We start from the raw sequence: 14,182 nt of genomic DNA, 5'->3' as shown, positions 1-14,182 counted from the left end.
CAACTTTGATACCCTTCACTCACCAAGGACATTGCATTGTCTCAGAAGTTTCCTCTAATAATAAAGATTTATCGTGTCTATACTATATTCAGTAAAGTACACTGTCCAGTATTTTATCACTAAGACCATTCAAAATGACTGTAGAACGTAATAATGACCCAACATTTTGCTAATTTAGCTATAGAAAGTTCTGTGAAGCAGACTAAGGCGTGAAGAGTTTATAAGGAACACATAATATGATACAGCATAGGATGGATGATTTGGCTAGCATTTTTTTGAGCATAAGCCAAGTACCAAGAGCTTTCATGCATAACTTTTGATCTCACGATAATCCTACATATTAGATATGCTCTCCACTTTAGAACCAAGGAAAGCGGGACTCCAAGAGTTGAAATAACTTGCTCAAGGTTCACACGACGGTAGATGCATATGATGGTGTTTTAACTGAGAACTGTCAGATACCATGCCCGTGTGCTTTCTGCTCTGCCTGTACTATCCTAAAAATGCCTTAAAATATCAGAGGCAAAACACGACTTCGTGGGGATAAGGACAAGGAAAAAAATCCATAGCAGTCAGTGATGTTTAAGAAATTATGGCATATGGTTATATTGTCTTATTTGCTTTATGGTACTGTAGTATTGGAAACTGTGGGTATAAATGCATAATATATATACATACATAAATACAGATTTAAAATGTCATTTTAGTCCTGAAGTGCCTATAGAGATAAAATAACCTTCCAGACCCAGACCCAAATCAGGGATCCACGCCAAGTTAATACTAACTGAGCATCACTAATCTGAAAATCTGAAATACTTCAAAACCTACAGCTTTTTGAGTGATAAAAGAGTGCCACAGTAGAAAATCACACACCATTAAACTTTGTTTTATGTACAAAATTATTTAAAATATTGCATAAATTCCCTTCCAGCTATGTAGAATCTCTCTCCCTTTCTCTCTCTCTCTCTTTCTCTTCCTCCCTCTCTCCCTCCCTCTCTCTTTTTCACCATAATGAGGATGAATGCAGAGCCTCATATACACTAGGCAAGTACTCTACCTCTGAACTGCATTCCCAGTCCCTTAAGGTATATTTGAAGCATAAATGAATTTCATGTTTAGATTTGAGTCCCACCCCTTAGATATTTCATTATGTATATGCAAATATTCCAATGTAAAAAAGAAATAAATCCAAATCCCCAAACCCTTCTGATCCAAAGCATTTTGGATAAGGGACTATCACCTTGTACAAGCGCATTTCAACTATGAGTATCTCAATTTGTACCAAAAGTTAGTTAACTGGCATAAACAGATGCTTGGAGGAAAAGGCCATATGTAGAAGCAATAGCGATCAAGGTATATAGATTGGTTAACAAATATTAGAGTGGCCTATGGCTCACAGAATATAAATACCAGCAGCTGGCTTTGTTTCAGAGCTAAGAACTTTCTGTACATTAAAAAACTAATATTATATGGGGAAAAAAATAAGAACCAAGATATATCATGTAAAGGTATAAGATCCCAATGATGAATGTAACTGCATTGTATACCTAAAATGTACCAATAAACTTAATGAAAAAAAACTAATATTACAAAAGTACATAGGTTACAGTTTATGCCCTGAGCAGGTTTAGGGAGCAAAGAAACATTAATATTTGAACAGCTAAAAGCAAGGCTATTTCCACTAACGGGGATAAATAATGACTATAATAAATAACCTGACATCAATTCAGAGCTTTCTGTTAACAAAGCTTTTCTTGGATTCTGGCATTGTAGATAAAGAGATTACGGCCCCGTAACTGTGAATGGCCAAATTCCTTGGGCCAATTGCAGTTCACACAAAATATTTCCTTTGAAAGCTGATATTGAACTCCAAAAATTAGGCTCCACTGACACAATCCCATGCACAAGCATGACAGCCTTTCCCTCCTCCAGAATTTGGTTGACAATGATAAATATTCAGAATATGGCTGAGAGGTAAGAGGAGAGACTTGGCAAAAGGTCTTTCAGAGGCCACTGGAGTGGGCAGAAGACTGGAGGGTGTTCCATTACTCATAGAAGAGGCCCCATAGCTTTAATCTGATCTGGCTTCTAAGCGCAACACAAACAAGAACCACCGCGATTAGTAGAATCACAGACAGATCTGAAAGGCAGGTACACAAGCAGCCACCAGCAATAGCTGACATTGTGATTAAAAAATAATAATAATAGGTAAAAACAAAATTGAAACTCTTGTTGAAGAAGACAAACAGCCAGGCTACACAAACAGGCTTGAATTACAATCTTAGCTCTGCCAGTATAAGCTGTGTGATCTTGGATAATTCCTTAACATCTTTAGGCTCCAGTTTATTCATCAATGTAAAGCTAATGAAAACGCTGCCTGTCTTTAAGGTTGTTGTAAAGATTAAATGAAATAACCCATGTGAAGGGCTTAGTGCACTGCCTCACAATGAGGAGACACTATAGATTCGCAAATCCTAGGCTTCCACCTGCGAGGAAAGAGCACTATAAATGGGGTACAATATCACTAAACTTTAAATCCACGCAAATGGTTTGCATCCCAACCTTGCCCATTCATAATAGGTAATCTAAAGGACACTAGAAATACTGTACATATCTTAGATCTTCCATCTTGAGGACTCCCCCAAATACAGAAATACCTGTAGCCTCAGACCATAATGTATCTCGTCCTATGAGCACCCTGCTCCCCTGAGTGTATACTTCTTTCTGCCTAATAAAGCTGCATATGCCTCTCCAGGACACATTCCGAAATCCCTTCTCTCTGACAGATGTTGGCAAACGTGACACACCATAGGTGGGGTAGGCTGAGGTCCCCATCTGCTCTTTAGGGGAAGCTTCTCAGACCCTACCTGGTGACAAGACACTGACATTTGTAACTAAAAATAAACTACAACGCATAGCACCCTGAATAAATTTACCACCAACTCGTCAGCACTCAGGCGTAAGGAGTATTACATCCCCATTTCAGTCCCAGAAAAACATCATTTTGGCTTTTCTATGCAAATTTGCACACGTCATTTAACTTCTCTGAGCCTGGGTGTGTTGCAATTAGCCCACACATTCTCAAAGGAGGTGATGAGTGGCTCTTCGAGGTGTGTGGAAAATAATTACCCTTTTTATATACAAAGCACCACTCTACGAACAGAAGCAGATACATAATATACCATAGCATTAAAATGTCACAGAGGAGGGGGCCTGAAAGGGATCCTTAGAGAAGAGACGGTTTAAAAGGTTGAGAAACACTGATTTAGATAAACTTTGAGGCTGCTTAAAATTGTTAAAGTTCCTTAATTCTATCTTTGAAACAATAATGTCAAGAATTCAAAAGCAGTTTAATCCAGGTTCTCATATTTTGTTTAAGAAGGCCAGGAAAGACTTTTATATTCCAGAAAGATGTTCATTTAGAATAGTGAAAACTGTAAATATCACTGTGTTTAAAAGAGAAAACTCTCTCCATGTACAGAAACCCTGGCTCTTGCCCATGAATGGTTCCTTTGAACAACAGTTTTGCTGTATTCTCCCAGCTTTACAAATAACAATGTATCTATATCATGTCTAAATATTAGTACAATTATGCATCCCCCCCAAAAAAGGCAGAAAGAAAAGACCAAGGACAACTCCCTGTAACTACAATGAAACTAGAATATGGTGCTTGTTTTAGCTATGATAAATGAAAGATCACCTTGGAATATAATGCATTTTTAACTGCCTCTTCCATCTATTCTAACTACTGCTGTAGGCTGTCTTAAAATATTTACAAAGTAAAAGCAAAAAAAAGAATTGGAGGTGGCCAAATAAAGCAAGCCACTCATTCCTCAGTGATCAATTTTCTGTTATTATTTACAACAATGACAGTCATAATTCTTACACACGGAACTTCTGGAAACAATGAAGATGAAGTATGTTTAAGGACTATCTCACTGTTAAAGTTGTTTTTAGTCACCTTCTTCCCTGCCTTATTTATGGGACCCTTACTCTGTCCAAATGACTCGTTAGAACAAAAAGAAAAGTTGTACTGAAATGCCAGAAATATCAAAATTATAGCCATACTGCTTTGATCTGTTACAAAATTTTATATTTCCTACCCCAATCTTATTTCCTCCAGTATCCTTGGTGTATTTAGTGACACATCCAAGCTCATGTCCTTCCCTAATTAGTCTCTTCTTGGAGATTTTAGAACTGCTTTAAAAATTCTAACAAAAAACAACACTACTGAAATGAATAAAAATTTCTCCATGTCCAACAGTCCTGAAATGCTAGAGTGTTCTTTATTACCAGCAGTATCTATCATAAACTGTTCTGATATTACCAATTTTATTCACTGAAAAATAAATGTGTTCTGATATCAAATTTATTTTCAGGAAGTTACATTTGAATAGCTAAAGATGTCTGAGAAACTGTAATTTTACTTAGACACAGGCATTCCCAGTACCATGCATGAAGTAAACACTTTTTATTGATGATGAATATAAATATACAGTCTTAAAGAGATGCTGACTGCTGTTAATAGTTCCTCAAATCATTTTTGACAGAAAAATATCTCTTATAAGTACATGTGCTATTTTAGGCTATTCCAAATATACTGACTAGACAGCCAGGGAAATAAATGATAATTAATTGAAACCTTAAATACACACTAATTATTCCAGAGGTCGAGTGTTGGACCAACAGTGTATGGTCCTCCACTGAGGATACCCCAGACCAATGCTACATTATTATATACTATGGTATCATTGCCATTAGTGATATATTAAACTGAGCCACCTGTAAATACTTTGTTTTTCACCAGAGTATCATAAAATGTATTCTATGTAATACTGAGAGTCACAAGAATATCAGAATACATAAAATAATCATTGGTTAGGTTTCAGCTTATTCAAGGAAAACTGCATTCCAGAAACTCAGGTAGATATTGGATCAACATACCTTCATCACTGAGTAAGCAGAAGAACACTAACTCAGCACATTACAGTATAAAAACTGAAAAAATAATAAAACCCACTTCAAGTATGCACATATTTGGCCTGTTTCCATGAGAAAGCTAAAGAAGTCAAATTCTCAACCGGACAATATGCATTAAGCTCCCAGGGTCGTACAATTACCTTTGTTTTAGATTGATCCACGATGTTTTTAAGTACTCAGTGGTTTCCTTCACATTTCTTATGTCATCACTAGCATAATCTTCCAGCAGTTTCTGCAGGACATTATCAAATGCCATGACGATACTGTCACCAGGACCCAGTTCTTGAAGCAACAGCTAAGGTACAAGATGTAACTGTTAGATGTGGTCAGTCAGTAATTAGTATTTATCCAAACACTGGTACTCTTGGAAAGTTTTAATATGGTTTAGACACAGGTGTCACAAGAATAAAATTAATTAGGGGACAAACTATAGCACATAATTTTAAAACACAACAATTCTAGAGGCAAAAAGAAACATGTCTAAGATATCAGTAGATAAGATGAAACAATTATTATCTTTTCCTCTTGGAGATACTTTACTTCCTCAAACTATTGGTGTTTTTCATTTCTTCTGCACCAGATCTGATTCTTATGGAACATGTAATTGCCTAAGAATGAACATACAGAGTGTTCCACTACACATGCTTAGGGCAAAGGCGAGGACCAACAATACAGAAGTCTTCTGTCTCTTGCCCCTGGATCACTGTGTGTGTTCACAAAGCCAACAAGAAGAATCAGACAGCCGAGCTAGGGTTACTGAGAGGCTGTGTGAAGAGCTCCGCAGAGGTCCACAGGCAGTGGTGTCTTGGCACGCCCAACGGGCTCCGGATCAAGATACATCCCTGAAATCTAAATGATAGTGCAATGTCCCTATAATGCTTTTTACGAATTAGGAAAAAACACCCTAAAGTTTCAAAAAAAAATTATATTATTAATTAGAAAAAAAAAATAGTTCTTTCTTGGTACCTGTGGAAGACTGGTTCCAAAACCTTCCTTTCTCATGGATACTAAAATCCACAGATGGTCAAGTTCCTTATATAAAGTGGTACACTATCCTCTTGCATACTTTAAATCATCTCTAGGTTACTTACATTGCTTAATACCATGTAAATGTTCCAGAATAGTCGTTATACTATACTATCAACAGAGTCATAATAAGGTGGTAACGTCTGTACACGGTGGGTACACATGTAACCTTCATTGTCTAACCCCATGATCCGTGCTTGACTGAATCATAGATACTGATCTTGCAGACACAAAGATATTCTGAGCCCAATGACTGAAACACTGATGTCTGGAGCAGTGTTTCTCTCCTGAAGTGTCCGTTTCAGTCATTTGGTAGACGCAATCAGTAGGTATCACAGATACAGAGAATGGTCCAGAAACCAGAGTACCCAACCACTTGCTTTTTAAATTGGACAATCTACATTGTGAAAAATAAAAGCATACTTCCAGGTTTGGGGTTTTGTTTTCACTTTCTTTATTATTCTATTCATCATAAGTGTATACTTTCATCTTAGGCCTCCTGAAGGGCAAATAAAATGTTGCACCAAAATATAACCTCACAGCCACAACCTCTGATTCAAGAATATTTTCTATGATTGTAGAAATTTTAAAATAACACTTTAAAAACACCATAAGTGTTCAATGTCATCAACTCTATAATCAAACTGATTACAATAAAGGTACCTAGCATTGATAAAACTGTGCACTTAAAAAGGTATTAAAAGAAGCTAAACTTGATTTCTTGACTTGTTTACTAAACAGCACTCAAAGGAAAGTCTCAGGAAATTTTATAAATAAAAATGACCCTCAACATAGGCAAAAAAGGGAATGAGTATTTCTGAAATCTCAAAAATGTTCTCTTTCTAAATCTGAGTTCATGGGGTCATTCCATTTGCAAAAATGGGTCATTTCTATTTGTTAAGCCTTTAGAAATTTTTGAAAAAAAAATCCTGGTCAAGTTCTTCATATACATTTCAACATGTAGCCTAAGAACTTAGGAAAATATCATGACAGGGTCATGATATCCTGTCATGACAAAATGATACCACCAAAAAAATACCTAATGAGTCTTACATGGTTGTCAGAAACTTGCTTGACAAGGGGGTCCCTCCGGGCTTGCTGCAGCATGTAGAGCCGGGCCTCGAACTTCCTCATCAGCTCCTCCGTCTCCTCCCTGTGGTCCTCCCACCGGAGGCTGTCCAGGACCATGGCCTCCAGCTGCTGGCGGCGGAGGTCAACACCGTGCTGTGTGCTGTCCCAGCGCGTCTTTACCTTTTCCACTGGGGGAGCATCACAAAAAAGCATCTCTAAGGGTAACTATCAGGAAAGGGAGAATAACACTTGATCCCAAATTGCACATTTACCCCAAATAAGTCTCGAACCAGAAAGAAGAGAGGGGGCAAATTGAAAGGGGGCATCTGAAAGGAATTCTAATATATGTCTGCTACACTATAAAAGAGCTATAGTCAACAGATTGATTGATAGATTGAGTGGCAATATTGGGGATTAGACTCAGGGCCTTCACACCGAGGTATATCCCCAACCCTTTCTGTTTTTGTTTTGTCTTTTAATTTTGAGGCAGGCCTCAAAGTTGTCTGTGCTGGCCTCAAATTTCCTGTCCTTCTACCTCAGTCTCCCAGGCTGCTGAGGTTACAGGTACACACCACCTGCCCTGGCTCTCATTATTTATTAATAAAGGTCATTCTCACTAAGTTGCCCAGCCTGGCTTGAATTTGTGATACTCCTACCCCAGCCTTCTGAGTAGCTAGGTGACAGACAGGGACCACTGTGTCTGGTTTTTAATATATTTCTGCAGCAAGTTTTGAGGGAAAATAATTGGATTAAACTCTATTTTAAGTGCACTAAACCATCTTCACACTAAAAATATCTACTGTTATAAGCTCATAAAGCAAGGTTTGCTGAAGGTAGAGACAGAACCTTCAGACAGAGATGCAGTCACTTGTCACACTCTGAACAGACTGGGTTTTAGAAGAAAACAAACTAGTTCAGAATACTTTTCACATTTGCCTTTTGTGGCATGAAACTTCACTATAAGGAAACATTGTTCAAGACAAACATTTGAAAGTAAAACTTTGCTGGGTATGACGGGTCATGCCTGTAATCCTAACTTCTCATAAAGCTAAGCCAGGAGGACCGCAAGTTTGAGCCCAGCCTGCTCAGCTTAGCAAGACCCTGTCTCAAAATTTAAAAAAAAAAAAAAAAAATTTAAGCTGAGAAGTAGACAAACAAAAGATTTAATGAAATTTAAATTTTTGATTAATTACTTCAGGAGTAGCTCTTGGGTTTGAAGTGAAATACCAATAAACACCAACTCTGAATACCAGAGTCAACGCACTAATAATAAGCAAATTAAAGTTTCAAAACAAACTGCTAGACAATGTTTTAGATGCCAACCTGAAGGGCTATACAGTTAAGTATCAGGTCCTCAACTACAAGATAACATTCCATCTGCAGTAAGGGAACATTCTTGGAATGACACAGGGTTCTAGCAAACTATAAAAATCTATCAAATTAAGATTATTCAGAAGGTTGAAAGTTATATGTAACAGAGCCCACTGCAGACAGGCAGGTCTGCGCACGCCCTACCGAGGTCCCAAGTCACGCGAGACACGCCAAATCAGCCCGCACCGCGGCAACAATCCACTGGACCCCCACCCCAACCGCTCCTCTGAACAGCCACCTGGTTCCACACTACAAAGATGCAGAGGTCACCAGACCACCAGGACACGGTACTGAGTCCCGCTGCTCCTGGCCCAGAGGTAGGGGCTTCTGAGCCGCCGTCCCACTGCTCCTGGACCAGAGGAAGGGGCTTCCCGGCCACCATCCCTCCCACTGCTCCCAGCCCTGAGGAAAGGGCTTCTGGGCCAACTTCTGTCCTGCCGCTCCTGGCCAAGAGGAAGGGGCTTCTGGGCCACCATCCCTCCCACTGCTCCCAGCTCAGAGGTAGGGGCTTCTGAGCCGCCATCCCACTTCTCCTGGACCAGAGGAAGGGGCTACCCGGGCAACATCCCTCCTGCTGCTCCCAGCCCACAGGAAAGGGCTTTTGGGCCATCATCCCTACCGCTGCTCCTGTACCCTGTCCCACCTCTCCCAGCTCAGAGGAGGTAATCTGTGCAGGCCCCAACAGCCCTCCGCCCTCCAGTCAAAATGAGAAAACACATAAACAAGTCTCAAAACCAGACTTCCAGATCACCTACAGCAACCCCAAAGGGAAATGAGATGGAACACTCTGATACTCAACCATCTGGACCCACTGAACTGGCAACAAAAGGGGATCTGGAAACAATGAAATCAGAAATAATTTCTCAGATAACAGGAGAAATTGTGCCCCTACTGCAAGACATAATTAATAAATCTAGAGAGGAGCTGAGAAACATGACGGAATCCCAACATAGGAAACAAATGGAATCCATAAAACAGATGCAAATAGATTTCCAAGACATGAAAAACTCCATTGAAAGTCTACACAGCAGAATGAGCCAATGTGAGGACAGAATTTCAGATATAGAAGATAAGATTGTAATTAGTGACCAGGAAAAGAAAAATTGCTTCAAAATTATAAGGGAATATGAGAAATCAATCCAGCGGCTGCTAGATGATGCAAAGAAGAATAACATAAGACTGATTGGAGTCAATGAAGAAACAAGAGAGAGTGCAGATGACATAAAAAATCTCTTCACAGAAATAATGGCAGAAAACTTCCCAAGCAGGGGAAAAGAGCTTGACATACAGATGAGTCAGGCATATAGGACTCCAAATAGCCTTGATCAAAACAAATCTACACATAGGCATATAATTGTTAAGATTCCACAAACTCAACAGAAGAACAAAGTTCTACAAGCAGTGAGAGAAAAGAAACAAATCACATACAAAGGAAAGCCCATCAGAATCACAGCAGACTTCTCAACACAAACCATCAAGGCAAGAAGAGCTTGGAGTGACATATTCCAAACCCTAAAAGAAAACAGCCTCCAACCCAGATTGATGTACCCTGCAAAACAATCTTTCAAAATTGATGGAGAAATAAAGATACTTTCATCACAAAGAGCACCTTAGGAACTTCGTGAATGCCAAACGAGCACTCCAAAGAATTTTACACAATATCCTAGGAACGGACATTGAGGATCAGAGCCCCAGGAAGCAAAGCAGAATGAACTCATCTGGCATGACAAGAAATTAAATGGAAAGGGGGAGAACCCAACAAAAAGAAAAAGTCATGGCAATGACAAGTCAATACGTTTCAGTTATAACCATCAATGTTAATGGTCTCAATTCATCAATCAGACTGGCAGAATGGGTCAAGAAGCAAAATCCAACAATATGCTGCATACAAGAAACACACTTAATTCAAAAGGAAACCATAGACTGAAAGTTAAAGGGTGGAAAACAATACTCCATGTGACAGGAACCCGAAAAAAAGCAGGAGTAGCTATCCTCTTGGCAGATCAAGCAGATTTCAAACCAACACTGATTAAGAGAGATGAAGAAGGACACTACATCCTTGTAAAGGGAACAATCCAAGAGGAAGAGATGACAATCATAAATATCTATGCACCAAACACTAGTGCATCCAACTGTATAAAACAAATACTAACGGATATGAAAAGTCATATATGCACTAATACAATTGTACTGGGGGACCTCAACACCCCACTGTCACAAATAGATAGATCAACTAGACAAAAAATAAGTAATGAAATACTAGAACTCAATCGAACTCTTGAACAAATGAACTTAACAGATGTTTACAGAGTCTTCCACCCCACAAAATCAGAATACACATTCTTCTCAGCTGCACATGGGTCATTCTCAAAAATAGACCACATACTCACACATAGAACATGTTTAAGTAAGTACAAAGAAACTGAAGTTATCCCCTATATATTATCAGACCATAGTGCGATGAAATTGGAGATCCATAGCAAAAGAAACTCAAAACATTTCATAAATATGTGGAAATTGAACAACACACTTCTGAATAACCAGTGCATCACAGAGGAAATTAAAGAAGATATCAGACAGTTTCTTCAATTAAATGACAATGACAATACAACATATTGGAATCTATGGGACACAATGAAAGCAGTCTTACAAGGGAAATTCATAGCAGTGAATACGCATATTAGGAAAACAGAACAAGCCCAATTAAACAACCTCATGCTGAACCTCAAGCATCTAGAAAAAGAAGAGCAGGACAACCCCAGAGCTCATACAAGGGAGGAAATTATAAAGATCAGAGCAGAAATCAATGCAATAGAGACTAAGAGAACGATACAAAAAATCAATGAAGCCAAGACTTGGTTCTTCAAAAGAATCAACAAAATTGACAAACCCTTAGCCAACCTTCTCAGAAAAAGGAAATAAAAAGCCCAAATCCATGCAATTCGGAATGAAAAGGGTGAAATTACAACAGAGTGAGCAGAATCCAGGGGATTATCAATACCTACTTCCAGAACCTATACGCCAATAAGATGGACAACACAGAAGAAATGGACAGATTCCTAGATACATATGAATTACCAAAGATGAACGAAGAAGACCTAAAAATTCTGAATAACCCAATATCAACCAATGAAATTGAAAATGTAGTTAAAAACTTATCAATTAAGAAAAGCCCGGGCCCTGATGGCTTCACTGCTAAATGCTACAAGACCTTTAGAGAGGAACTGCTGCCACTACTGTTTAAACTCTTCAATGAAATTGAAAGGGAAGCAATACTCCCAAATTCATTCCTGGAAGCAAGCATCACCTTGATCCCCAAACCAGAGAAAGACCCAAACAAAAAGGAGAACTATAGGCCAATCTCACTAATGAACATAGATGCAAAAATCCTTAATAACATACTGGCAAACAGAATGCAGAAGATCATCAAGAAGATCATACACCCTGATCAAGTGGGATTCATCCCAGGGATGCAGGATGGTTCAACATACGAAAATCAATTAATGTAATACACTATATCAATAGAGCCAAGGACAAAAACCATATGATTATATCCATAGTTGCGGAAAAAGCATTTGACAAAATCCAACATGTATTTATGATAAAAACCCTACAAAAAATTGGAATAGATGGTCTCTACCTCAAAGTGATAAACGCCATCTATGAAAAACCAACAGCCCATATCATACCAAATGGTCAAAAACTGAAATCCTTCACACTAAAATCAGGAACAAGACAAGGATGTCCACTATCATCACTCTTGTTCAATATAGTTCTGGAAACATTAGCCACGGCAATTAGACAAGAGAAAGAAATAAAAGGAATAAAGATAGGAAATGAAGAAGTCAAATTGTCATTATTTGCAGATGACATGATACTCTATATAGAAGACCCCAAGAACTCCACCAAAAGTCTTCTAGACTTAATAACCAAATTCAATCAAGTAGCTGGTTACAAGGTCAACACACAAAAATCAATAGCTTTCCTCTACATGAAGGACAGACTCACTGAGAGAGAAATAGGGCAAATAATTCCTTTCACAATAGCATCCAAAAAACTGAAATACCTAGGAATCATCCTAACGAAAGAAATCAAAGACCTCTTCTCTGAAAACTATGGCACTCTGAAAAGAGAGATTGAAGATGATATCAGAAAATGGACAGACAGCCCCTGCTCCTGGGTAGGAAGGATTAATATAGTGAAAATGGCCATACTTCCAAAACTGCTATATAGATTCAATGCAATTCCAATTGAGATCCCAGCAGCATACTTCATGGACCTTGAGAAAGCAATCCAAAAATTCATTTGGAACAAGAGGAGACCCAGAATAGCAAAAGCAATTCTAGGTAACAGAGACATGGCAGCGGGTATCACAATCCCCAACCTGCAACTCTACTACAAAGCTACTGTGATAAAAACAGCATGGTACTGGCAAAGAAACAGAACTGAGGACCAGTGGAACAGATTAGAAGATGCAGAAACAACGCCAGACACACCAGCCATCTCATCTTTGATAAAGGAGCCAAACACCCTCACTGGAGGAAAGATAGCCTCTTTAATAAATGGTGCTGGAAAAATTGGGCTTTAACTTGCCAATGATTAAAACTAGACCTATATCTCTCACCATGCACTAAACTAAAATCAAAATGGATTAAAGATCTAAATATTAAAATAGAAACTCTGAACCAGTTGGAACAGAGGTTAGGTAGAACCCTTGAAGATACTGGTGTAGGAAAAGATTTTATGAACAAAACCTCAGTTGCAAGTGAACTAGCACAAACAATAAACAAGTGGGATCTCTTTTTATTAAAAGGCTTCTGCACAGCCAGAGAAACCACCAGCAGTGTGAAGAGACAACCCACAATGTGGGAAAAAAATCTTCACCTGCTCTTCCTCAGACAAAGGCCTACTATCTCGAATCTATAAAGAACTTAAAAAGATCAGACCTCCCAAATTTAAAGACCCAATCCGAAAATGGGCACCTGAAATGAACAGATATTTCTCACACAAAGAAGTAACAATAGCAAACAAATACGTGAAAAAATGTTCAACATCAATGGTCATTCAAGAGATGGAAATGAAAACAACACTGAGATTCCACTTCACTCCAGAAAGAATGGCTGCTATCATGAAATCAACCAATAACAAATGCTGGCGGGGCTGTGGGGAAAGAGGAACCCTGCTCCACTGCTGGTGGGAGTGCAGACTGGTGCAAACACTGTGGAAATCAGTATGGAGATACCTCAAAGAACTAGAACTGGAAGTCCCATTTGACCCCACTATTCCACTGCTGGGGATCTTCCCCAAAGAATTAAAAGAATCATACCACAGTGATATATGTGGGCCCATGTTCATAGCAGCACAGTTTGTGATAGCTAAAACTTGGAAACAGCCCAAAGGCCCATCAACTGGAGACTGGATAAAGAAAATGTGGGTTTTTTATAAAATGGAGTACTACTCAGCCATAAAAAATGAGAAATTAGAGACATTTATAGCTAAGTGGATGCACATTGAGGCGATACTCTTAAGTGAAATAAATAGGACACACACATATAAATACCAAATAGTTTCTCTGGTGTGAGAAACTGAAAGTGTAAATAAGGACTAAAATGTATAATAGGTAATGTGAAATAGGAAGAAAAGGGGCAAAGGGGAAGGAAGTGGGAGGGCTAGGGGAAAGGATAGAAGGGAATGGGATTAGTATGAGAAAATGGAAAAATAGGAACAAAATCTT

The 14,182-nt window shown here is 38.7% G+C and overlaps 1 protein-coding gene across 17 annotated transcripts in view; it reads right to left on the bottom strand.

Moving 5' to 3' along the window:
* Positions 1-14,182, bottom strand: part of Utrn (utrophin) — a 527,655-nt gene that overhangs the window by 253,549 nt on the left and 259,924 nt on the right. For all 17 annotated transcript variants that reach the window (XM_087190253.1, XM_087190252.1, XM_087190262.1 and 14 more), the window contains 2 exons: positions 7,060-7,265; positions 5,121-5,275 (listed from right to left, as the gene is read on the bottom strand). In XM_087190253.1, coding sequence (XP_087046379.1) covers positions 5,121-5,275; positions 7,060-7,265 — 361 coding nt within the window. The remainder of the gene's footprint in view (positions 1-5,120; positions 5,276-7,059; positions 7,266-14,182) is intronic.

Source organism: Heterocephalus glaber, unplaced genomic scaffold (genome assembly GCF_053883595.1).
Source record: "Heterocephalus glaber isolate CG9 unplaced genomic scaffold, H.glaber_assembly_v1.0 deba00001550, whole genome shotgun sequence".
In the NCBI taxonomy this organism is placed as follows: Eukaryota; Metazoa; Chordata; class Mammalia; order Rodentia; family Bathyergidae; genus Heterocephalus; species Heterocephalus glaber.
Note: the sequence above shows the minus strand (reverse complement) of the source record. Positions and strands in the feature narration are given on the sequence as shown.